The sequence below is a fragment of the Cnephaeus nilssonii genome (genome assembly GCF_951640355.1).
Source record: "Cnephaeus nilssonii genome assembly, chromosome: 20".
In the NCBI taxonomy this organism is placed as follows: Eukaryota; Metazoa; Chordata; class Mammalia; order Chiroptera; family Vespertilionidae; genus Cnephaeus; species Cnephaeus nilssonii.
Window position 1 is genome coordinate 51,384,111 of NC_137091.1, and position 25,511 is coordinate 51,409,621.

Sequence of the window (25,511 nt, forward strand, 5' to 3'; positions counted from 1 at the left end):
CCTTTCCAGCGAAGACCACCACCCCCCCTCCCTGCTCATCCTCCAGGGAGAGAGCCGCCCTGGGCCCTCAGAGGGCGCGGCGTCCTGGGAGAGTCCACGCAGCCCCGGAGCAGCCAGTCTGGGCGCCTCCGCCTCCGCGGCCCAGGAAGAGCCTCCCCAAGACCCCGAGGAGACCGGGGAGGAGACCCGGAAGCCGGGGGCGGAAGTCCTGGCAGCACCCGGAAGCTGTACTCGTGTGACCGGTGTCCCCGGGAATTCCGGTACTTCTCGTGGTTCCGGCTCCACCAGAGGAGACACAACAACGAGCTGCCCTGCGTCTGCGCCTTCCAGGCCTCGGACCTGCACGTGCACCAGCGGATCCACGGGCGGGTGAGGCCTCTCCTCCACCTCCCACCGCCCCTTGCGGATGCGCCAGAGAAAGGCCTCCGCGCCAGGGGCCTCCACATACAGGGACTCCACGCCCGGAACTCCCTCCCTGTAGTGTGTGTGTGTTTGTGTGTAGATAGATTTATTTTATATTTTTATTGATTTCAGGGAGTAAGGGAGAGGGTGAGAGAAGCATCAATGATGAGAGAAAATCACTGCTAAGCTGCCTCCTGCAGGCCACCTCTGGCCTGTGCCCTGACCAGGAATTGAACTGTGACCTCCTGTGGGTATATATATGTATTCCCATAGGACTTCTCTATTTAGAACATGCTTTATATGGTCCCAATCATACTTTCCATTCATGGTCTCCCCCACTAAAATTTCAGTTTAAGGGAGATGGGAATTTCTGTTTTGTTCACCAAAGTCGCGGGAACCTAGAATGTGGCTGACATGTGTCCAATGACCACTAAATAGTTGTTGAAGAAATAAGTGTATTATTTCTTAGAAATTCAGAAATGTGTCCAAGATGGGAAGACAATGAGGCCCAAACCCAGGACACAAACCCACCTGCGACCCCATCTTCTGTGCACATCCTTTATTATTTACTTACTTTTACAAATAGATTATTGCTTTCAGAGAGGAAGCGACAGGGAGAGAGATAAAAACATCAATGATGTGAGAGAATCACTGCTCGGTTGCCTCCTGCATGCCCCACACTGGGGATGGAGCCCACAACCCGGACATGTGCCCTGACTAGAATCCAACCGGGACATCCAGATTCATAGATTGACGCTCAACCATTGAACCACATCAGCCAGGCTTTCCTAACCTTTTTTTGTTTTGTTTTGCTTTGCTTTTATTGTTGTTCTTTTTTAAATTAAGGGTCCCTTACTGGTCCTGCTTCCATGAGCAGCTGTGACCAGGTGTAAAATGGGAAGGGAACCAGGCAGAGTTTGGAGGGGTTATCTTAAACATTCCTTTTATACACAGAACTTAACAGACAAGCACAGAGTCCCTATTGTGCTTAGGAGTTGGCAGCATGGGAAAGCGGGGGAACAGGGTGCAAGTAGGCGTGTCATTAAAAACAATACTGGCCCTAACCGGTTTGGCTCAGTGGATAGAGTGTCGGCCTGCAGACTGAAAGGTCCTAGGTTCAATTCCGGTCAAGGGCATGTACCTTAGTTGCAGGCACATCCCCTGTAGAAGGTGTGCAGGAGGCAGCTGATTGATGTTTCTAACTCTTTATCCTTCTCCCTTCCTCTCTGTAAAAAATCAATAAAATACATTAAAAAAAAAAAATACTGGCCCTCTCTGAAACTGGGATGCCTTCCATAGGGGGACTTGATCTGTTTCCACCCAAGAGGAATCAGAAGATCAGAAGTGGTGGTGGTGGGGGGGTGGTCCAGAACCTTCAGGCATGGAGGGAGGAGGAAGGCCCAGGGGGTGGGGGCCTGTTTGGCAGCTGAGTGAAGGGACTGCCCTCACCCTGCTGGGATCTGCCCAGCCCTCTGTCTGGCAGGAGTGGGGCAGCCTGCAACCCCCCCACAGGCAGGTGTGGGGCTGCCAGATGCTCCAGGCAGGGGGCTGGAGGGGGCTCACAGAGGCTTGCCCTCCTGGGAGAGCACAGCACTGCCCCCAGCTTCCCTGCCAGAGGGCGGCAGTCCTGGACCTCCTCGGAGCAGTTTGCTTGTAATTCATGCTGGATCCCCGTAAGCTTCTTCTTGGTGGCGTCCTTGGAGCTGGCCTGGATCATCTTGCTCTTAAGGGGCGCAGACGTGGGGCCTGGAAGATAAGCCCCAGGTCCCCTTGCTCTCCGCGGTCTCACAGGCTGCGTCACACAGGGCGCAGCGGCCGCATCTTGACGGAGGTGGCGGAGGGGTGGTCTCCTGTCTGGCCCACAGCACCCACCAGGATCTCCTCGCCCTCTTCCAGGATGATGGTCTTCTCGTCTTCCCACGGGCAGGAAAGCATCTTCACCTCCGCTGGTGTCAAGGATGGACGCGCCTTCATGGCCGTGAACACTGTGATGGCTCCATCTGAGACGGCCACACCAGAGGCCATGCTTCCTAAAGCCGAAGGAGACAGCAAGAGCCTGGAAAGATGAGAGCCAGGGCAGCTGCTGCCCGAACCCAACTCTTTCCTCACTTGTAAGGGTCCCCACCCGACCTGCAGCCAGGGCAGCGCTGAGCAGCAGCAGCCCATCCCAGGCTGAGCCCCTGAACCTGTCCTCAAGGCCCCCTTTTCTCTGATCGTCCAGGGAGCTAACCACAGCCCCGCTTTGGCTCCCTTATTTCCCACATGTTCCCAGAGCCACAGGAGCCCCGCTCTACTGTTGCTCTTTCTCTCCTGATGCCTTCCTTTCATCACTGTCTCCAGATTCAATAAACGTACCCTCAAAATCTCCTGAACTCATGTTGTGAAATCTTTTCGGCATGAAGTTAAGAACTCAAACACTACAGGCCAACCTGAGGCTGACCCACTCCTGGCTGCTTCCTGTTCCCAGTTATGACTGGGACACCCTCTACAAACACAGACCAAGGCATGGTTTTCCTTATAAAAACTGAAAAAAAGCTACATGGCCCACACTCATTTTGATGTTGTTGAATCAATTCAATCTTAACACTATCCTTTTCCTTTAAATGTTTGTATTTATTTTTAGAGAAATAAGGAGAGTGAGAAACATCAATGATAAGAGAATCATTAATCAGCTGCCTCCTTCACGCCCTCTACTGGGATCTAGTCCCCAACCTGGGCATGTGCCCTGACCAGGAATCGAACTCAGGACCCTTCAGTCTGCAGGTTGATGCTCTATTCACTGAGCCAAACCAGCTAGGGCAAGAGTGCAGTCTTAAATGAGAAACTGTTGTTGCCAGGAGGAAAGTACAAGAGCCCGTTTTACATGTGCGATGCATAAATCTTGGAAGATTAGAAAGTTTGTAGGAGCCTGGCCCGTTTGGCTCAGTGGTTGAGTGTCCACCTATGAATCAGGTCTTGCCCGGGTTTAAGGCTCGATCTCCAATAGGGGGTATACAGGCGGCAGCCAATCAATGATTCTCTCATCATTGATGTGTCTATCACTCTCTCCCTCTCCCTTCTTCTCTGAAATAAAACCAACAAAAAATATATTTGAAAATTAAAATGAAATAAAGCAATAAAAATAGAGCATGCTAACCACTTGTGGCAGTCTCCTGCACTCTCTCTGAATCCAGTGTTTCTGCAACAATGATCCTTCTCGTGGCCCCTGTAATCTTAAAACCACTGATGGTACCTACAGAAGTCAGGACCTCAGGGCCCACAGCTCCACGACAGCACCTGCAGGGACAAACGTCCCCTGACCAGTGCTGGGCATGAGACAATAGGCCCTGTGAACGAGAACAAGCTCATGTTGCTCTCAGAAGCAGTGAAGGCTGTCACAAGGACCCCCTTCTCAGGTTGAACTCAGAACCCCCAAGTCAGGGCATCCAAGCTACAATACAGGACCACAAAGCTCCGCAGTCTTCCCTACAGGTTACGAAGCAGCAATGCAAACTGGGCCAAAATTGAAGACATATCTTCTGCCATCACACAAACTTTGGGATCCCAAACAATGCTGTTCACCCCTTCGTGCTAGCAAACCTGTCTTCAAAGAACCGAAAACTGTGACTAGAACCTCAAGATGAACAGTGGTTTGAACAATAAGACCTTTATTGTCATACAAACAAGAGCAATGGTAGGCACAATTCCCCGGTTGGTGACTTCAAGTCTGAAAAATGACATCACTACAGTCATGTGAGACCAACAATATCTGAAAAATGTAGTCCATCTTTTAACCCTTTGCACTAGCTTGCTTTTTTCGATTCCTTTATTCTACTGCTAACCGTGTCGAGTCACACTCAACATCTGAGTGCAAAGGGCTAAAATGCCCAACAGAGTCCTCTAAGTCAAAACTGGGTAAAGTCCATGCCTTAACTTACCAGGAAAAAAAAAATGGGTAAGAGTAAGTGCTCAGCCCTAACCAGTTTGGCTCAGTGGATAGAGCAGAGCATTGGCCTGTGGACTCAAGGGTCCCAGGTTCGATTTCGGTCAAGGGCATGTATCTTGGTTGTGGACACATACCCAGTGGGGAGTTTGCAGGAGGCAGGTGATCGATGTTTCTAACTCTCTATCCCTCTCCCTTCCTCTCTGTAAAAAAAAAAAAAATCAATAAATTATACATACACACACACACATAAGTAAAAAAGAGTAAGTGCTCAGCCTACTCATGAATTGTCCCACAAATGAGAGAACACTGGGATGTACTTGCCAGGACATTCTGGGATGGATAAATCTTCCACTACAGGCTCCAGCCATGAGGTAGAGTTGAAATGGCTTCTGCAACACAAGTGCCAGTGATATAAATCTGGCCATGGCCCTGGGCAGGTTAAAAAGTGCAATGCAGTCCCCACACTGGAATTTGTATGTTCAGATGTATGAGGCTCAATACAGGCAAATGGGACCTTCGTAAGAGGTCTCCTCCAGTAGTGGTATATTGAACAAAGAAATAGCATATGCCTATGAAGTTAAGGCAGTTTTCCCATTTGAAATCTGTGGTGGCCTGGCTGGTACGCCTCGGTTGGTTGGGTGTCATCCCATGCAACCAGGGGTTGCCAGTTTAATTCTCAGTTGCTACTCTCTCACATTGATGTTTCTCTCTAAAATCAATGTTATTTTTTAAATTAAAATAAACATGGCAACAAATACTTAAAAAAAAAATTTGGTATCCCATAAGGTAAGTCCTTTGGCTGAAGGTCTTCTCACATCCACTCCTCTCATAAGGTCTTTATCCAATGTGAATTCTCTGGATAAAATACTAAAATTTTGTAAATGATTTCCCACATTTGCTACACTCATAAGGTCTTCATCCAATGTGACATGGTGTTTTAGGTGGGTGGAATTGAAGATAAAATTATTTTCCATATTCAATATTCACAAGGCCTTTATGCAGTGTGAAATCTTCAATTTTTAAAAATTGATTCCAGAAAGGAAGGGAAAGGGAGTGAAATATTAATGATGAGAATCATTGATTGGCTACCTCCTGCAACCGCCTATTAGGGATCAATCCTACAACCCAGGCATGTGCCCCTGACCAGAATTGAACCTGGAACCCTTCAGTCCACAGTCTGAGGCTCTATTCACTGAGCCAAAGCAGCTAGGGAAAATCTTTGATGTTTAATGAGGCTTGAACAATGCCTCAAAGATTTCCCACATTCACTACACTCATAAGGCCTTTCTCTGGTGTGAAATCTGGTGTTTTAAGAGACTAATGCTGTAAGTAAAGAATTTCCCACATTCACTGCACTCGTAAGGCCTTTCTCCAGTGTGAATTCTCCGATGCTGAGTAAGTACAAAGCTTTGTTTAAAAGATTTCCCACATTGGCTACACTCATAAGGCCTTTCTCCAGTGTGAATTCTTATGTGTTTGATAAGACTAGAGCTGCAAGTAAAGAATTTCCCACATTCACTGCACTCATACGGCCTTTCCCCAGTGTGAACTCTCTGGTGTTTTAAGAAACTAGATTTGTGAGTGAAGAATTTCCCACATTCACTGCACTCATAAGGCCTTTCTCCAGTGTGAATTCTCTGATGCTCAAGAAGCACAGAGCTTTGGCTAAAACATTTCCCACATTCGCTGCAGGAGTAAGGTCTGGATCCAGAGTGAACTTTCTGGTGTTTTATGAGATTGGAGTGGTAGGTAAAGAACTTCCCACATTCACTGCACAGATAAGGCCTCTCTCCTGTGTGAACACTCTGGTGTTGAAGGAGTGCAGAGCTTTGGCTAAAGGACTTCCCACATTCCCCACACTCATAAGGCTTTTCTCCAGTGTGGATTCTTCGATGTTTAATGAGGTTGGACTTTTTGCTAAACAATTTTCCACATAACTCACAATTGTGAGGCCGCACTCCAGGGTGAACTCTCCGGTGTTGAATGAGGCTAGAGCTTTGCTTAAAGGACTTCCCACATTCTCCACACTCATAAGGCTTTTCCCCAGTGTGAGTTCTCCAATGGTCATTAAGACTATAGCTTTTGCCATAAGATTTTCCACATTCATTGCTCACGTGGCATCTTTCTCGGGTGAGGACTCTCTGGTCTTGAACAAGCATGCATTTGCAATTAAAATCTTTCATGTATTCCGGGTCAGACAGAGTGTTTCCCTTGTGAGAGTCTGTGGCACACTCAGTTTCCCTGTTTGACTTCTCCCTGGTGTGTGTTGCCTGATGCTGGAGAAATCCTGAGCTGGCCAGGAAGTCCGTCAAAACCTCCTCACAGGAACCGGGCTTCCCTGACACACAGAATTTGCAGTCCTTTACAAATGAGGCTCTGTCCATGTGGTCTCTGAAACACATCTCTCCTATGTGCTGCTTCTGATGCTCAAGTTCCTTGCTAACATCCAACTGTTTCTCACATGCCCCCATCTTGCATAGTTTCTGCCCATGATGTGTTCCCAGGTGCCCAGTGAAGTGCAAAATGTCTCCCACGTCCACACCACACAGCTCACAAGGATGGGCATCCAGGGGAGACACACCTGCCTTGGGAGTCCTGACCTCTGACACTCCTTGTAAAGAACTGCTGAGCTCAGATGGGACCTCCTCATTCTGGGCTCCATGCCAACAACCTGAAAACGAAAAGTGCTGGTTAAGTGCATGTTGTCTCTGGTGGGAAGGGGCAGTCCACACACGTGTGTCTGACAAACCCAGGAACAAGTCCATGGCATTGTGTGCAGGACCAGGGAGTTAGTACACGTTGAGGATGGGGCTGCTCCGCAGTACTGGGTATGAAGAGCACAGACTGGGGGAGGCCTCATGTGGTGAAGGACACAACCATGCAGTGTACACAGAGTAGACACAGGGTCTACAATTCACTTCAACAACGACTTCCCTAAAGAACTTCGCTAAAGAACTTGGCAGCTGGTATTCAGGACTTTTAGAAATATGCACACACCTCAGGACACAATGCATAGGGGCCAATGAGGAAAGCACAGATGGAGTGGTGAGAAAAACAGGCTAAACACATATTGTAGAGATGTGAGGCTGGAGGTGAGAGTAGAAGCGATAAGTGATAGAGCTGAGAAACTGGTGAAGTGTCAGGGAAGGGGATGGACAGACAGAAATAAAGTGTGGCCCCAGGCATGGGATCAAAACACTAGTCCAACACAGTAGGTGTCTGGTGTGAGTTGAACACAGCACTGGCATCACACCCTCCTCCAGGTGCCACTCCTAACATTCTGCTGAGCCTGGATTCATGTACATTCTATGAACCATCTCTTTCTAACCCAACCCACCTCCCTCAGTGAGCAAATGCATGGCACCTCGTACAGGTGCTAAGGGAAGGACAGCACACAGGAGTAACCAGCACTAGCCCAGAACAACTCGGCACCTCACAGCCAACAGAAAAGAAAACCAAACACTACACAGAGAACTTGGAAGGAGGGTCTTGTAAGAACAGCCCACAGTCCATGGGAGGAGGAACCATGTCAGTGATGGGGATCCTGGCCCAGGCAGGCCTGAGGCAATGCCAGCTAGTAGGAGGCACAGAACCTAGGCACACAGGGCCTGGGATCTGAACAAAGTCATTTCGTCAAGGAGAAGCAAGTCAGGTGTATCCAGTGGGTTCACTGGAAGACTCCTGCCCTGATTCCTTCCCTGCAAGTCTGGGGCTCTTCAAGGAAGGAGAGGGCCATGCACAGACTTCAACCCCACTAAGCACAGCACCTATCCAGGGGTCTAAGCACAGCACCCATCCAGGGGTCTAAGCACAGCACCCATCCAGGGTCTAAGCACAGCACCCATCCAGGGGTCTAAGCACAGCACCCATCCAGGGGTCTAAGCACAGCACCCATCCAGGGGTCTAAGCACAGCACCCATCCAGGGGTCTAAGCACAGCACCCATCCAGGGGTCTAAGCACAGCACCCATCCAGGGTCTAAGCACAGCACCCATCCAGGGATCTGGGGAAGAAAGCAGTGCCTCGGTCCTGGTGTGAGGACAGACCTGCTACTGGGGGAAAGGGAAGGGCAGACAGTACTGCCCCCGGCATAGGGGGGATTGAAATCCTTACCCAGGGAGGTTATCAGTGTCAAGTTCTCCAGCATCACATCGTGGTACAGGCATCTCTGAGCCTCATCCAGGAGCTCCCATTCCTCTGAGGAGAAGTACAGGGCCACATCTTTAAAGGTCACCCTGCCCTGTGTGAGAGTAAACAAATCATCTTTTCTGTCAAAGAACATTTTAGAAGGCTGCCATTTTGGACTGCATGACTTGGCAGCCGCCATGTTGGCCATATGTCTTGAGTTCCCCTGGTGGCCACCTTCTTGAATCGGCAAAGGCCAACTTTTCCCTTTGAATTAGCCAATAGGGACAGATTGTGGGCCTGAGCTCCAATCTAGAGTAAGGGACAGGGGGGAGATTTTTCTTGGTGCTACTCTTGTGGCAACCACCCCTGGGCTCATTTGCCCCAACCCCTTCCCACCGCTCCGACCCCAACCCCACACAAGATGTCAGAGGATCTAGCAAAACAGCTAGCAAGCTACAAAGCTCAGCTCCAGGAAGTTGAAGCTGCCCTGTCTGGCAATGGAAAAAATGAAGATTTGCTAAAATTTAAAAAAGATTTACAAGAAGTTATAGAACTAACCAAAGACCTTCTGTCAACTCAACCTTCTTGCACGTTCAGACTGTTTTGCTTCTGCTCAGCCCACTCATTCATGGAAAGCAGGGGACAAATATATGGCAATCTGGAGTGAAGATGGAGAGTGTTATGAAGCGGAGATTGAGGAGATAGATGGAGAAAAAGGCACCGCTGCAATCACCTTTGCTGGCTATGGCAATGCTGACGTGACTCCACTGGTGAACCTCAAGCCTGTAGAAGGAAGGAAGGCAAAGGAGGACAGTGGCAGCAAACCCATGTCCAAAAAAGAAATGATTGCCCAGCAGCGTGAATATAAAAAGAAGAAAGCTTTGAAAAAAGCACAGAGAATAAAAGAACTTGAGGAGGAGAGAGAGGACCAGAAAGTGAAATGGCAACAGTTCAACAACAGGGCCTATTCTTAAAATAAAAAAGGCCAGGTAAAGAGGAGTACTTTTGCTTCACCTGAGAGTGTAACTGGCAAAGTTGGAGTAGGAACTTGTGGAATTGCTGATAAACCTATGACACAGTATCAAGATACCTCTAAATACAATGTCAGGCATTTGATGCCTCAATAATCACAAAAACTGTTGGATTTCATCTCTGCAGGGCTTTACATTTACCTTTTAATCCTTATATTTTTCTAAAGGTAAATTATTTGTTAGATGAGTAAGGAAAATACCATTGTTGTCATTGTTTGACTTCAATAGAATGAAACTTGAAGAAATTGCATTTGATAACTGCTATTCATTTAACTTGCTTCATTACTACTACCACAGTTTCCTCAAAGTTTGTTGGGTAATGCAACTTTTCTACGTAGATGCTGCTTAAATAAAGCACTTAGATGAACTGTTGATCTTCCTAATATCAGGCCCATACATTTTGTAAAGTCCTAACCTGGAACTTTCAGTACCTTAAAACTTGCCTCGGCCCTAAGCGGTGTGGCTCAGTGGATAGAGCGTCAGTCTGCGGACTGAAGGGTCCCAGGTTCGATTCCGGTCAAGGGCATGTACCTTGGTTGCGGGCATATCCCCAGTAGGGGGTGTGCAGGAGGCAGCTGATCGATGATTCTCTCTCATCAATATTTCTAACTCTCTATCCCTCTCCCTTCCTCTCTGTAAAAAATCAATAAAATATATATATTAAAAAAAAAAAACTTGCCACTTATTCTGAAAGCAATTCACTGGAATATCAAGGCAGAACACCAAACTTTAGAGATATTTTTATTTTTTCTTACCTTCAACTTAAACTTAGCTATTGGCCAATTAAACCTAAAAAATAAGCTTGTAAAAGTCCAATCTGTTTTCAGGTTTTTCCTTCAATAACTTGTTTCTTAAGCCTGTTAGGCCATCTCTAAAATGTATCCAGCTCTTTTATTCTTTTCATTGAATTTTAGTTTTATGTAAAAAAACGTGTTTTAGCACCAGCTACCTTTTCTAATTTTTCCCCCCTCCTGTGTTGGTTTTCACATAGGGTAGTGGTACCATTTTTTTGGATGTGAAATGTTTATATGAGAAAAACAAAAAGCTGATGTATAGCCCTGTATACAGTGTAGATGCTATTTTTTAAAAAAAGAAAAAAAAGCCAAGGCTAAATTAATAAACAAGAGGACTGAATGTTTCATTAAAAATTGACTGCATCTCTTGTGCATTAATCTGACCATAATCCCCTGTATATTATGTTCGTGTAGCTGAGTTTGTAATTTTTGTTTACTAGATCAAGTTGTCAGCATTTGCTGGTGTAAGTGAACATCATATTTATCCTGAGTTGAGTTTAAGCCAAATATGTGCATAGAAAAGTGTCTTCCCATTAATGGAAGTCAGTGATTTTCAGGATGTGTTAATTTCAGTTTTTGTATGCTTATCTTTTATTAAAGTGTTTTAAAAATAAAATAAGAGTAAGGGACAGGTCACGGGCATCAGGGGTTATAAATCTGAGCAGACCACCTGCTCTGTGAGCGTGTGCTTCCAGACCGTGTGCGCACACCCTTCTATGTAGAAGTAAAGATGTTTGCTGCGCTGCCTGGCTCCTGAGTATGTTGTGTCCTACCAGGACCCCTGAATTGGGGGCTCCCCTTATTTCTAACACCTGACAGCAAGATGGGGACAGAGGAAACCAGAAAAAGCTCCTCTACTGAGAACCCACAATCCTCCCCCCAGGGCCCCCCCCCCATCCGCCCTGTGCTGTCCTCCTGACAATCGCCCCAACTCAAAGGACAGTCCACGTCCCGGTGCCACTGTGACCTCACGGGCTCACGAAGGGCAGGGTCCCCCCTTTCCTGTGCCCTGTGTTCCCCAGGAAGAGACCGGAAGCTCCTAAACTCTCAGCTCAGTTCTGCCTGGAGCAGCACACGGCCCGGGACCAGCGCCGGCATCACCGTCCACGCGGGTTTTACCGGCCGGAGGAACACCCGCACCTTCACGGGACCCTCGGGAGGGACTGGGGTCTGTGCCCGGGTGTCCCCAGGCTCTCGGTGCCCAGATCGGGGACCAGCTCTCCAAGTCCGAGAGAAGACATCCCAGGACGGTGAGGGGGGCCGGGGCCGGGAGGGACGGGGTCCCCTCCCCTTCCCTGGGGTCCCACAAGCTCCTCCGCAGCCGCGGGGCCGGGGAAGGGCTGGCCCCGGAGACAAGCGGTCCCGGGGCTCCGCGGGCTCCGCCTCCCGGACCCGGCTGCCCCGAGGCCCGGACCCGCGCCGCCGCTGACGCCCCGCAGCCGGGGCGGCTCGTCCTCCCGGGCCGCTCCCCGCCCGTCACACCGGGGCCCCCCCGAGCGCCTCGCGGGCCTGACGCGGGGCCGGGGCTGCGGGGTCGGGTCGGGGAGGCGGGGAGGCCGGGGCCGCGCTCACCTCAGCCGGACGCCCGGGCGCGGCCGCCGCCATTGGAACCTGCGGGCGGAGCGGGCAGGGCGGGCGAGGAGGCGGCTCCCTCCCGCCCTGAAGCGGGTCCCTCGCGGGGTCGCCGAGCCGCACACCCGCGTCTGTGCGGCGGGGAGAACGGCTCCCGCCACCTTCGGACCCGGTACCTGGACCCGGACTGAGCACTCGGGAAAGTCCTACAAATCTCAGAACAACTAACGTGGCGGCCTAGCGAGGCGCCGGAAGTACCGCCCTCTCCTAATGCGTCATCCGCAGGAGCCCCTCTTCCCTACGTTCTTATCGGATGGCGGTGCTGCCACTCCACGCTGTGCATTCTGGGAAATGTAGTCCCTTCCCACAGCGATGCTGCCACTTCACGCTGGGCTTTCTGGGAAATGTAGTCCCTTCCCACAGCGATGCTGCCACTTCACTCGTCGCATTCTGGGAAATGTAGTCCCTTGGGGAAAAGGGCTTATTTTGCAAAAAGATTCAAGCTCAGCTGCGAGGTGCTTTGGAAGTGGAATAGGTGGGCTTTGATTTCTGAGTGGAATAGGCTGCCCTTTTTTTTTTAATGAACCGTGGCTACTTTCCTTTTCATTAACAAACTGCTCACTTTTGTTCCTCATTTTTTTGTGCGCTATTCACAATGTAATGAACACATCCACCATGCGCTTTAAAATGTAATCTTCATTCACTTATTCACCGTCATGCTCTTAAGTGTAGACTTTCAGCCGAAACCGGTTTGGCTCCGTGGATAGAGCGTCGGCCTGCGGACTCAAGGGTCCCAGGTTCGATTCTGGTCAAGGGCATGTACCTTGGTTGGGGGCACCTCCCCAGTAGGGGGTGTGCAAGAGGCAGCTGATCGATGTTTCTCTCTCATCGATGTTTCTAACTCTCTATCCCTCTCTCTTCCTCTCTGTAAAAAATCAATAAAATATATATATATATATATTTTTTAAAAAGTGTAGACTTTGAGTGATATTAGTTACATTCTGGTTTGTAGTGTTTTCCAATTTCCCTGGTGTAAATACTCCCACCACGGCCAATTTCAACCGTCCAACATGATGTCACTGAACATGGTGCTGGGAAGAGTTGCCAGAGACATGCCATTTTATTTTGACGGAACTGATCCAGCAGCTGTGAATAACCTCTAGAAAACAGATGATAACAAAATGCTGAAATGATTGCGAAGAGACACTTCTTCACAGATTCCTGTGACACTCCCAGTTCTGGTTCCTAGGTACATCCAGTGGCAACAACAGTTTCTCATTTAACACTGCACCCTGCCGAAACCGGTTTGGCTCAATGGATAGAGCGTCGGCCTGCGGACTGAAAGGTCCCAGGTTCGATTCCGGTCAAGGGCATGTACCTTGGTTGCAGGCACATCCCCAGTAGGGGGTGTGCAGGAGGCAGCTGATCGATGTTTCTCTCTCATCGATGTTTCTAATTCTCTATCCCTCTCCCTTCCTCTCTGTAAAAAATCAATAAAATATATATATATTTTAAAAAGAGTGATTGTCAGCTTGGCCAGTTTGACTCAGCAGATAGAACATGGGCCTGAGGACTAAAGGGTCCTGGGCTCGATTCTGGTCAAAGGCATGTAGCTCGGTTGCAGGCTCCATCCCAGGCGCTGGTGGGGCACGTATAGGAGGCAACCAGTCCTGGATGCAGGTCAAATTCGTGCACCAGGCCTCTAGTGTTTTGATAAAAGGGGTTTATATTCAGGTAAATTGGTCCCAAAGTGCCTTCTTCAGTGTTGTTATTCTGAGTGAGAAAGTTAATATTCTTTAGGTATTTAAGGCTTTTCTCCAGTGTGGACTCTCAAGTGTCTAACAAGGCTAGGTTTGCAGCTAAAAGATTTCCTACATTCACTGCACTCGTAAGATCTACCCCCAGTGTGACCCTGTGGTGTTCCATGAGCTTAAGATTTTTAGCTAAAGGACTTCCCACAATCACTACCTTCCGACATCTTTCATCTAGTGTGAATTCTCTTGCGGTTAAGGAGGTGACTATTGCACCTAAAAGATTTCCCACATTCATGACACCCATATGGATTCTCTCCAGTGTAAACTCTTTGGTGTTGAGGTGAGACCTTTGACAAGAGGACTTTCCACATGCACTACACTCATGCAGTTTTTCACCATTGTGAATACTCTGATGTTGAATGAGAGCAGTGCTCTCACTGAAGAAATTCCCACAATCAGTACACTTATAGGGCTTTTCTCTAGTGTGAATTCTTCTATGTTGAATGAGGTTCAAGATTCGTCTAAATCTTTGTCATGGCCCTAGCCGGTTCGGCTCAGTGGATAGAGTGTTGGCCTGCAGACTTAAGGGTCCTGGGTTCAATTCCAATCAAGGGCATATGCCCAGGTTGTGGGCTGGATCCCCAGTAGGGGGCACGCAGGAGGCAGCCAACCAATGATTCTCTTTCATCATTGATGTTTCTAGTTCCCTCTCCCTTCCTCTCTGAAATAAATAAAAAATATATATTTTTAAAAAGAACCACCTGAACTCAGTGGAAGTCTGTCTTCTTTCACCTCAGAGGCTAAGAGAATCAATATTACAGATCTCAGAAAAATCACACACTATTACCATTGTCATAATCATCATCTCACTTTAAGGACTAAAACCTGAGGATCTCTGAATAGTCACTTCTTTATTTCATTAAACCTAGGTTAGTCTTTGAGTGATAAAAATAAATTTCCCATGGGAGAAGGTGATTCTGAGGGATTCCAACAAAATTTCAAGACACTGAAGAGGCCATAGTGAACTAGACACCGTGCTTTCCGCAGACACCCACGTTTCTAATGTCTGAAAACACTGCCAGCGACACAGGAAGCACAAGTCAAACAACTTGCAGTCTCCCTTAAAGCTGAGAGTCCCCTGGAGACCACGTGGAGGCCGATGTGGGTTTCTGTAGATGATTTCCTGAGACAGATGTACTGTACATGTCTAAGGCTCATCATCTCAAATATTATTTCCTCTATTGCACACCCTGCCCCATTATGGTGACCTCCAACCAGATATTTTGCAATTCTGTGGAAGCTTATCATCATTGCTGTCTCCTTGTAAATTTCTTTGTCATGTTCCTCTGGAGAACTGTCTTTGTGGTGAGTATACTAAAGTGCCTTACAGACTCACTTTTAATCATAAATAAGCAAAAATATTTAAGCCACTGGATATTTTACTTGCACTCAGTTCTGTCAATTTCCCGCTGGGCAGGGATTTTGCTGAAGGTTCCGCACATCAGCCCTTCAGAATGCAGCCTGGGGCTCCAGGGAAACTTTGAGGCCTCCTGAGGAGGTCAAGTCCTCCTACAGAGCCCACAGCCCAGCCCGACCCCACTTTCTGATCCTCATTGTCCAAACCAGGCAAGGTGACCTCCCTTCAGCTCCTAAATGGGCAGGGCATGCTCCCAACAGGAGCCTGTTACCCCTCCCAGACACCCTCAGGGAGACCCCACTGACCACCCCAGGCTTCTCCTTCCCCCTGAGCTCCTGTCACCTGCCCTCGCTACCCTGCCCCCTTGTTTGTGGGCTGTCCTCCACCAGAACGCCAGTTCCCACGGGCAGGGGAATCGGTACCTCCAGAGTCTGGAACAGTCCAGCCCAACAGTGTCCACACTCTAGGTCCTTACAGGTCTCAGCTGTGCCACCCATGGCTGCTGCCCCTCCATCCAGCCTGATTCAGGTTCTCATCACTAGAGCCTCCCCTCAGCCCTCCCACTCATGTGCTGACAGGAAACACCCTCACCAACCCTGTCCAAGGCCCCCAACCTCTCTGCTCCATCAACCACACACCCCAGCATCACACTGTCCCCCAGAGTCCAGGGTCCATCATCTCACTACAGGGGAAGGGCTCTGCTCTTCAGGCCCAATTTAGGGAGGTGGGCACACCAACCACAACAACCCCCCTCCTCCAATGTGGTATCATGTTGAGTCCAAGCCTCTTTTTCTAGAAATGCTTGTATTGCAGAATGATTTGACCATTGACAATACACAGTACAATTTCATGGAGAGTCCACGGTACCGCCAGGACTTCCTGGGCACCGGGGGCTGCTGAGGGGGATACTTATTTTTAAAAAAATCAAAGTAGTAAATACCCCCAAAATGCAAAAACAGAGACTCATCACCAGTGGGCCTCAGGTGTGAGTGTGGGCTGGCCAGAGGCAGGACTTTCCTGAGGTGAACTGATGTGGGGCCCAAAGCATCAGGGGGCTTCTCCCAGACACAGTAGTTCAGTTACAGCGGGCCAGGGGCCTGGGGACGGGGAGAGCAGGCTGGAGAGACCTCTGGATGGAGACAGCAGAGCCCTGGCCAGCTCCTCTCAGGCGGACACAGAACCCCAATCCCTCCCAGGGGCCTGCCTGGGGCTCCTCTCTGCCAGCTCCTGGCAGGACACAGCGTGGCCAGCTGCAGGGGGAACATCCCGGGCAAAGGCAGGAGAAAGTGAGGGAAGGTGGGCTGTGCAGGCAGAGCCCCATCTCAGTGAATCAGGGTGGATGACCCTTTTTTCTTTTTTTAAAATGAGAATGTAAGGTAGGGAGGGGGGCGGTGAGGATGAGAATGAGAGTGAGAGAGAGAGAAACACAATGACTGGATGCCTCCCACACTAGCAGAAGTGGGGGGCCAAGGATGAAACCGGCATAATAGAATGGCAAAGTTACCCAGTCTATTTCAAGGCCTGGGGCAGTAATGCGAACTAATTAGACAGAGGTTTTCTGCCATTCTGCTGTCCCTTCTGAAGCACAGAGTTTGGGATCCCCACAGTATCTGGTGACTTTACATGACAGATCACACCTGTGCTTGCAAATCATCCCAGGCGGTGACTAGGACCACCAGAACTAAAGGTACAAAACCAAACGCCATTACAAAAACATCATAAACCAGAGCAGTGTACAGCAAGCAGTTTTCAGGTTGGTGAATTGGAACCTGAAACAATTCGTGACAACAAAATGTGAGACCCACAACGTCCCTGAGAGAGGCAGCTCTTCTTAGCTGAGGATGGGGCTCTGGACGAATCCTGAGTCAGGTGCATTTCCTAGTCAGAGAGCAAGGAATGAAGATCCTGCCAGGAGCTCAGAGTCTTCATAATTCACTTAAGCACAAGGGAGAACACAGAATTCCTTCTCCGTGAGCACACAGGGGTGGTGACTGATGCACACTGTTCAGGTGAGCCAGGTGGTGGGGAGGTCACTTCAGCCACAAATACTCGCAGTGACATCAATGAGGTGGAGTCCTTGGAAGTTGGCAAGTGCAATGCAGCTCCTTCAAGCCTCACTTGTACCTCAAACTTATGAGGAATTTCGCACAGTGTATGTTCAGATAAGAGGGTTTTACATTCAGGTAAGTGGATTTAAGTCTCCTTCAGTGTTGTAGAGTGAGAAAGATAAAACATCCCCTGCACATTTAAGGACTTTCTCCAGTGTGAACTCTCAGATGTCTAACAAGGCTAGGTTTGTAGCGAAAACATTTCCCACATTCACTACACTCAAATGGGTTTTCTCCAGTGTGACATCTGTGGTGGTCCATGAGCTTGGATCTTTGGCTGAAGGACTTCCCACAATCACTGCACTCATACGGCTTTTCTCCTGTGTGAGTTCTCTTGTGATAAAGGAGGTGACTACTGCTCCTAAAAGATTTTCCACATTCACTACACTCATAAGGCTTCTCACCAGTGTGATGTCTCCTGTGTAGAGTAAGTGAATTGCCATGCCTGAAGGACTTTCCACAATCAGTACACTCATACGGCTTTTCTCCAGTATGAACTCTGTGGTGTTGAATGAGGGTAAACTTTTGCCTAAAGGACTTCCCACAATCACTACAACCAAAAGGTTTTTCGCCTGTGTGAACTCTCTGGTGTTGGGTGAGGTGACAGCTTTGACTGAAGGACTTTCCACAATCAGTACACTCATAGGGCTTTTGTCCACTGTGAAGTCTAAGGTGTATAGTAAAGCAAGACCTTTGATGGAAGAGCTTCCCACAGTCACTACACTCATAAGAATTTTCTCTACTGTGACCTCTTTGATGATATGTGAGAGCTGAGGATTGCCTGAAGGACTTTCCACAATCAGTACACTCATACGGCTTTTCTCCAGTGTGAATTCTGTAGTGTTTAACGAAGGTTAACTTTTCCCTAAAGGACTTCCCACAATCACTACATACAAAAGGTTTCTCACCAGTGTAAATCCTCTTGCGTTGACTGAGATTAGAGCTTTGACTGAAGGCCTTCTCACAATCACTATCCTCATATGGATTTTCTCCAGCGTGAACTCTTCTATGTCGATTGAGGTTACAGATATGGTTAAAAACTTTCCCACATTTGTTACACTTATAAATATTTTCTCCAGAACAGACAGCCTGATGTTGTACAAATTCCTGGTTGTAGCTGGCAGCTTTTTCACCTTCACCCCAATCGTAATGACATTTTTCAGTGAGAAATTCCTGTGAAATGCCTCTGCCTGTGTGTGGCTCCTTAGTGTTGAGAAGGGCCTGGGGCTGGAAAAGCTCTGAGATAGTTGGGAAGACTTTCCCAACCTCCCCACTGGTTGAAGGCACCCAAGATGAATAGAAGCTGCACCTGGTCTCAAACGAGGCCCTGTCCACAGCTTCTTTCCAGGGCTTCTCTCCACTGGCTTCCCTCTGTTGATGAGGAGGGTTTGCACTGAAACAGAAGTCTCTCACACATGCGTCACTGAAGAAGGCTTTCTGCTCAAAGTCTGCTGCCTGTGACTCAGTCAGGTGCAGAATAGCTTTGAACACAGAGACACAGCTCCCACAGAGATGGGTCCTCTGGGTTGCTGGAGCTGTCTTAGAAGCCCTGACCTGTGACTCTCCTTGTATAGATATGCGCTTCTCAGGACAGACCTCCTCATCCGTTTTATGCCAACAACCTGAAAAGAGAGAAATGGTGAGGAACTGAGTGTTGACTATGGTGACAGGGGGAAGTCCCATTGCTAAAGTGTTTTGCACATAATACATGGGTTCCACGCAATTGTCTGAAAATAAGAGATGTGCGGGAAGGGTTAATAAGAGGCTGCTGTAAAGGTCTGGGCCTTTGAAGATTACAATACAGGAAAGACCTCACCAGAAATATGACACAAAGATGGCAAGGACCACGTGGAAGAGAAGCCAGATCTTCTGCTAGCAGTATTCAGCAGGGTTTGTCTGCTGGTGAAGGGGGCAAGCTGTGCATGAGGTTGGTAAGGTCGTATCCCAAGTAAAATTCAATAAACCAGTACCTGGTGTCAAACACTACCAAAGCATGAATATGCACCTCATAACACATGTTGGTCAATGTTAAAGAATAATGCAGAGCTCGGCTGGCGTGGCTCAGTGGTTGAGTGCCTACCTAGTAACCAGGAGTCACAGTTTAATTCCCAGTCGGGGCACATGCCTGGGTTGCGTGCTCAATCCCCAGTAGGAGACATGTGGGAGGCAGCCGATCAATGCTTCTCTCTCATCATTGATGTTCCTATCCCTCTCTCTTCCCTTCCTCTCTAAAATCAATAAAAATATATTAAAAAAAAAAAAAAAAAAAAGAATGCAGAGGCAGCAGTGCAGAGGAACAGGTGATACAAAAAGCCCAAATGGTGAAGGTAGGCAAATGCCAGGAAGTCACAGATTCAATGAGAAATCAGCAAAGTGTCAAGTAAGGGAAAGAAAAGGAAGAAATGAGATGTGGCCGGTGGCACTTGCATCTAAACACTGGACAGCAGGGTATTTCTGGTATAATCTGAACACAGCCCATGTGGCATACCTTCCCCCAGGTACCACTAAGCAAGGCCAGGCCTCCTCTGAGATCATCTTGCATGTGCACCCTGTGAACAAAACAGGGTTCTCCCTGCGCCTTCTACTGTACAAGTACACAAACCTAAATATTCTGAGTATTAGTGACGGACAACAGAGGTGAGCAGCCAGCACTGGCCCTGACCAACACAGCTTGCAATAGTATTCAGGGAACAGAATATTACAAACAATTGAGGGAGGGTTTTTTAAGAATAGCCCATGGTTCATGTAAGTAAAGACCATAACCTGGCACAGGCAGTCACAAAGAGCCTTTAGCTAGAGGAAGGGGGCAGAAGTGGAAGCCACTGGGTTGACACAATCACTGTACCGTGAAGAGGTAGTGCAAGGTGGCACCCATTACGCTGTCTGCAAGACTCCTGACTCCCAGGCACTTCCTGCACATTTAAAAATATATATATATATTTTATTGATTTTTTACAGAGAGGAAAGGAGAGGGATAGAGAGTTAGAAACATTGATGAGAGCCAAAACCGGATTGGCTCAGTGGATAGACCGTCGACCTGCGGACTGAAAGGTCCCAGGTTCGATTCCCGTCAAGGGCATGTACCTTGGTTGCGGGCACATCCCCAGTGGGGGGTGTGCAAGAGGCAGCTGATCGATGTTTCTCTCTCATCGATGTTTCTAACTCTCTATCCCTCTCTCTTCCTCTCTGTGAAAAATCAATAAAAATATATTAAAAAAAAAAACAAAGAAACATCGATGAGAGAGAAACATCAATCTGCTGCCTCCTGCACGCCCCCTACTGGAGATGTGCCTGCAACCAAGGTACATGCCCTTGACCGGAATCGATCCTGGGACCCTTCAGTCCGCAGGCCAATGCTCTATCCACTGAGCCAAAACGGTTACTGCTTCCTGCACTTTTTGAGGCAACTTGTGTTATGGATGTTCGTGGGGTCCATTGGACGGACACTCCACACAGCTCACCACTGGCAGCCACCGCACATTTAACAAGAATGAGGGGGAATTAGCAGAGCCCCCGCTTTGGTCTGACTGTGGGAGAGAGAAAGCTACAGCTGCAAAATAAAGAGAAAAGTGGGCATCTACTCAGGACACTGGGAGAATGTGAAGCTCTTACCTACAGATGAGACCAGTGCAAACACTTCCAGCATCACATCGCAGTACAGAAGTCTTTGGGGCTCATCAAGGAGCCCCCACTCCCCCTGGGAGAAGGCAATGGCCACGTCCTCAAAGTTCATATCCTATCACAATGGAGAGAGTTCATTCCATGATCAGCTTCTCTTTTAAGATTCCACGTTTTTCATACTCCCACCCACCACATCCATCTGCTCCCTCTACTCCCCACATCAGAGAAGATACCAGGCCTTGGTCCCATCAAAGTCACTCTCTCCTTTTATTCCTACTGACACTGTGTCTTCCCCCCTCAATAAGGGCAGATGGGCATAGAGATGACACCTGTGCTCTGGAACTCCTAGGTAGGCCACACTGCCCCTTGTCAATAACAGTGATGTCACCAACACAGGGTAGGGAGGGATGTTGGCCATAAAGAGTGTGAGTGATTTGACAATGGCTTTGTCAGGCAATACCCTTGTAGTCCCCCCAGATTGTACCTCAAAGACAGCAAAATCATGGCATCACACATCAGCCTTTCAACCCGAATTCCAGTTTGCCGAGGCCATCACTTTGCACTACCTGCTGCACATAATTATTTAAACCACACGTGTCCTACACAGCTTCATTCCCTGAGGCAAAATTTCAAAGATAACACCCATATGGGGTGACAGGGATTGTTTTATTTCCTAATCATCATCTTTTCCAAAACTGTAACTCATCACCTCGGTAATGTATTTCTCTCTCACCTTCTCCTTTCCCCATGCCAGTAGAGATATTCAAGCCCGGGTTACACTATTGTATGCTGTCTCATTCCTGTATCATCCCTCACAGCAACAGGCATGACATCTAAGCTCTGGAACTGGCACGCAGCACCACACATCCCTCTTTTCAGGAAATGAGCCTAAAATTCCCCTTATTGTATGGTCCAGATCCCACCCGAAATGGACTCACCCTTCATTCCCTCTTATGTCAATGTCAGGGCCCTGTGGCCATGAATTCACACTCCCTCTCCACATGCACATCACTCTTTTTCGCACACCTCTCTCACTCCTGCACTCCCACAGCCCAGCCCCCATAGGCATCTCCTTGACTTCCTACTCATTACTCAGCATGTGTGTGGTCCGGAGAATGCTTGCCAACTTCAAACAGGATCAAGTACTGCCAGACTCTGAGAGTCCACACTCACAGAGGCAGCCCTGAGTCCTGCTATGAAGGCTGCTCTTCATCACTGTTTTTTCCTTCAAACTCAATTACTGAGAAAGGCAATCAGATCTCAGATACACAGAGCGCCCTCCCCTGGTGCAGTTGATGTCCCTTCAGCAGTCACAGCCAACATCTCTCCACTTACCCGACACTCAAGTCCCAGCCCCAATAGCCCTCTGCACCACGCCCAGTGAGTCTCACAGGTGACCACTCAGGGGTCTAAGCTGCCCTAACTGGTTTGGCTCAGTGGATAGAACATCGGCCTGCAGATTGAAGGTTCCCAGGTTCGATTCCCATCAAGGGTACATGTCCAGGTTGTGGGCTCCACCCCCAGTATGGGATGTGCAAGAGGCAGCAGATCAATGATTCTCTCATCATTAATGTTTCTCTCTTCCTCTCTGAAATCAATAAAATAAAAATAAAAATAAATTAAGGCCTTGGCCACTGGGAAACCATTATCTCTCCCGGATACTCTACGTAGCCATTCTGTCCCTTTGCTGTGTTGTGACACCCACCTCCCACAAACAGAGGCCCCAGCAGGAAACCAGTCCTCAGACTCACACTGTCCCTGTGAGCTACTACCATTATCATCCTGACCATGATTCCCTGTATTTTTTTAAATATATTTTATTGATTTTAGAGAAGAAGGAAGAGGGAGAGAGAGAGAGAAACATCAATGATGAGAGAGAATCATTGATTGGCTGCCTCCTGCACGCCCCACACTGGGGACAGAGCCCACAACCCAGGCATGTGCCCGTGGCTGGAATCGAACCTGGGACCCTTCAGTCCGCAGTCTGACGCTCTATCCATTGAGCCAAACCAGCTAGGGCCATGATTCCCTGTATTAAAGTGATCTACAGCCCTGGCTCAAGTGACTGAGTTGGATGAGCATCGAACATTGCGCAGAAGATGGCAGGTTCCAGTCCTGGTCAGGGCACATGCCTGGGTTGTGGGCTGGATCCATAGAATGGCTTGTGCAGGCAGCAACAGACCCTGGTTTCTTGCTCATCACTGTTTGTCTCTCCCTCCCTCTTACTTTCTGTACTTAAAGTGAAATACACACACACACTCACACACACAAAACTGATGGTTCCTGAGCCAGCTCAGTCTTCACTCCCAGCCTTTGCACATCCTGGTACCTTCTCCTGGGAGGACCCCCCACATCTCACTCCACCCGTTCCCAAAACCAGAATCCACTTCCTAAAGCCCTAGTCGTGGCCTCAGGACTCTGGGCTGAGTGTCTGCAGGTCCCAGGGGCAGGAAGAGGGGCTGGACAGTCCCAGGACCCCCCTACCTCAGAGGCCACCATAGTGTGAGGCCCTGACATCAGCCCCACAGCCCAGCCCCTGAGCGGCTCTGCACCTGCAGGGACCTGTGGAACTGAAGGTCTGTGGAGGGCCCGGCACCCACCGCCAGGACCCAGGGCTCAGGCTGCTCAGGGCCCTGGCCCAGCCCCGGGCCGGGCGATGCCCGCATCCCTCGGGGCTCCATGTCCCTCTGTGTTCACAGCCCCCAGCCCGTCCCCTGAGGAGGAAGTGACCCTCCTCCCGGAGCCGCCGCTCCTCCTCTCTGTCGCCTTTAGACACACACAGGCCTGGCTCCCCCCATCCCGGCTCAGCCCCCACGGCCTCCCCGGCGGCACCGCAGCCCGTCGCCCTCCCCTCCCCCTGCGCCCCCCACGGGCACTCACTGCTCTGGGCGCTGCGGCCTGGGCTGCGGGCCTGAGCGGCGCCGGCCCCGAGGCGGGAGGGCCGATGGGGTGACGCTGAGGGAACTCTGTCCGCGGAGAGGAGGCGGGGGGCACGGGGACCCCAGTCCCGCCGGTTGGGAGTCAACCCGCCTCAGACACCCCTGCCCAGCGGGACGCGGCCTCCCACGGCTCCTCCTTCTGGCGATCGGCCCGCTGAAGCCCGTGAGTCCACGAACAGTTAGAAAAAGTCAAAATGTCCGCCAGGAGGAGGACACCGGAAGTCCCGCCCTAACATGATGCGGAGGCCTGTTATCGCCCACTGCGTAGGCGCATTGCTTTCTGGGTAATGTAGTTTTCCCAACCGCCCAGGAGAGGGCCAGCTTTCCAGCCCAGAAACTTGAGGAACAAGGTGTTGTAGGTGCCAGTGGCGCTGGGGAAGGAGGGGATGGGACCAGAGGCCTGGTTACCTGGGACAGACTGAGGGATCTCCCAGGGGAGGTGGGGGAGGACTGGAATAGATCCTCCTGAGAATATATACACGGGGGAAATGAGAGATATCAGTAATATTACCAACAATAAAAATACGTATTAAAAATATATATTTCAAAAGAATATACTCTAGACGTTGTCACTGAGTGGTTGAGCATCAACCTATGATCCAGGAGGTCAGGATTCTATTACTGGTCGTAGCACAGATGTGGGTTAGGGGCGCAATTCCCAGTGTGGAGTGGACTTGCAAGAGGCAGGTAATCAGTGATTCTCTCTCATTATTGATGTTTCTCTCTCCTTCTCTTCCTCTGTCTAAAATCAACATATATATATATATATATATATATATATATATATATATGTATTTAAAGTACATACAGCCCTAGCTGGTTTGGCTCAATGGATAGAGCAAGGGTCCTCAAACTTTTTAATCAGGGGGCCAGTTCACTGTCCCTCAGACCATTGGAGGGCTGGACTATAGTTTAAAAAAAACTATGAACAAATTCCTATGCACACTGCACACATCTTATTTTGAAGTAAAAAAAAGAAAACGGCAAAAACACCCGCACGTGGCCCGTGGGCCGTAGTTTGAGTACGCCTGGGATAGAGCGTCAGCCTGCAGACTGAAAGGTCCCAGGTTCAATTCCGGCCAAGGGCACATGCCTGGGTTGGGGGCTCAATCCCCAGTGGGGGGCATGCAGGAGGCAGCCAATCAATGCTTCTCTCTTATCATTGATGTTTCTATCTCTCTCTCCCTCTCTAAAAATCAATAAAATATGTTATAAAAATAAAGTATATATACATATATGCATAGCTCATGGACATAGACAATAATGTGGTGAACTCCTACAAGCAATGGAGGCAGGGTACTGGGAGCAGAGAAGGAGTGGGAAGGGGAAATGGGGGGCATCTGTAATTGCTTCAAAAATTAAAAACAGCCCTAACCGGTTTGGCTCAGTGCATAGAGCGTCAGCCTGCAGACTGAAGGTCCCAGGTTCGATTCCGGGCAAGGGCATGTATTGGTTGTGGGCACATCCCCAGTATGGTGTGTGCAGGAGGCAGCTGATCGATGTTTCTCGCTCTCTTCCTTCCTCTCCGTAAAAAATCAATAAAATATATTTTTAAAAAAACCTTGCCTGATGAACAAGAACAGAACCAGAAACAAGGAGGCACCAATCGGACTATCATGCCTCAGAGGGAGGATAGGGGAGGGTGGGGGGAGAAGGGAGAGATCAACCAAAGGTCTTGTGTGCATGCATAAGAGCCTAACCAATGGTTAAGTTCAACAGGGGGTTGGGGCATCCATGGGGAGGGGTGTGGGATGGGAATCCCCCAGGACAAATATGTGACACCTTAATCAATAAAGAAATTTAAAATTAAAAAAAAAAACA

At 49.0% G+C, this 25,511-nt stretch overlaps 1 protein-coding gene, 1 long non-coding RNA gene and 1 pseudogene across 4 annotated transcripts; 1 reads left to right on the forward strand and 2 right to left on the reverse strand.

The window, feature by feature from the left end:
* Positions 1–1,028: 1,028 nt before the first annotated feature.
* Positions 1,029–12,074, reverse strand: LOC307092763 (uncharacterized protein). 2 transcript variants are annotated; one of them, XM_079760243.1, is made up of 3 exons: positions 11,852–12,074; positions 8,440–8,566; positions 1,029–6,998 (listed from the first exon to the last, which is right to left on the reverse strand). In XM_079760243.1, the coding sequence occupies exons 1-3, from the start codon at positions 11,882–11,884 to the stop codon at positions 5,602–5,604; spliced, it is 1,557 nt and encodes a 518-aa protein (XP_079616369.1). In that variant the 5' UTR covers positions 11,885–12,074; the 3' UTR covers positions 1,029–5,601. The 2 variants fall into 2 exon arrangements, with proteins under 2 accessions (XP_079616369.1, XP_079616368.1); XM_079760242.1 differs by lacking the exon at positions 11,852–12,074 and having other exon boundaries at positions 8,440–9,666.
* Positions 8,876–9,581, forward strand: LOC307092795 (survival of motor neuron-related-splicing factor 30-like; annotated as a pseudogene). The gene has a single exon. The product of its transcript is annotated as a survival of motor neuron-related-splicing factor 30-like (transcript).
* Positions 12,075–15,734: 3,660 nt separating the features above from the next.
* On the reverse strand, positions 15,735–23,887 carry LOC307092814. Its single transcript, XR_013812893.1, has 3 exons — positions 23,632–23,887; positions 20,743–20,866; positions 15,735–18,752 (listed from the first exon to the last, which is right to left on the reverse strand). It is a non-coding gene; the product is annotated as an uncharacterized lncRNA (long non-coding RNA).
* Positions 23,888–25,511: the final 1,624 nt, after the last annotated feature.

Excerpts from the sequence above, each read along its gene's own strand:
- LOC307092763 (XM_079760242.1), bottom strand. The coding sequence starts at position 8,662 with ATGGCCAACATGGCGGCTGCCAAGTCATGCAGTCCAAAATGGCAGCCT. Across the intron at positions 6,999-8,439 it reads GACACTGATAACCTCCCTGG|GTTGTTGGCATGGAGCCCAG; the intron begins GTAAGGATTTCA and ends TTTCGTTTTCAG.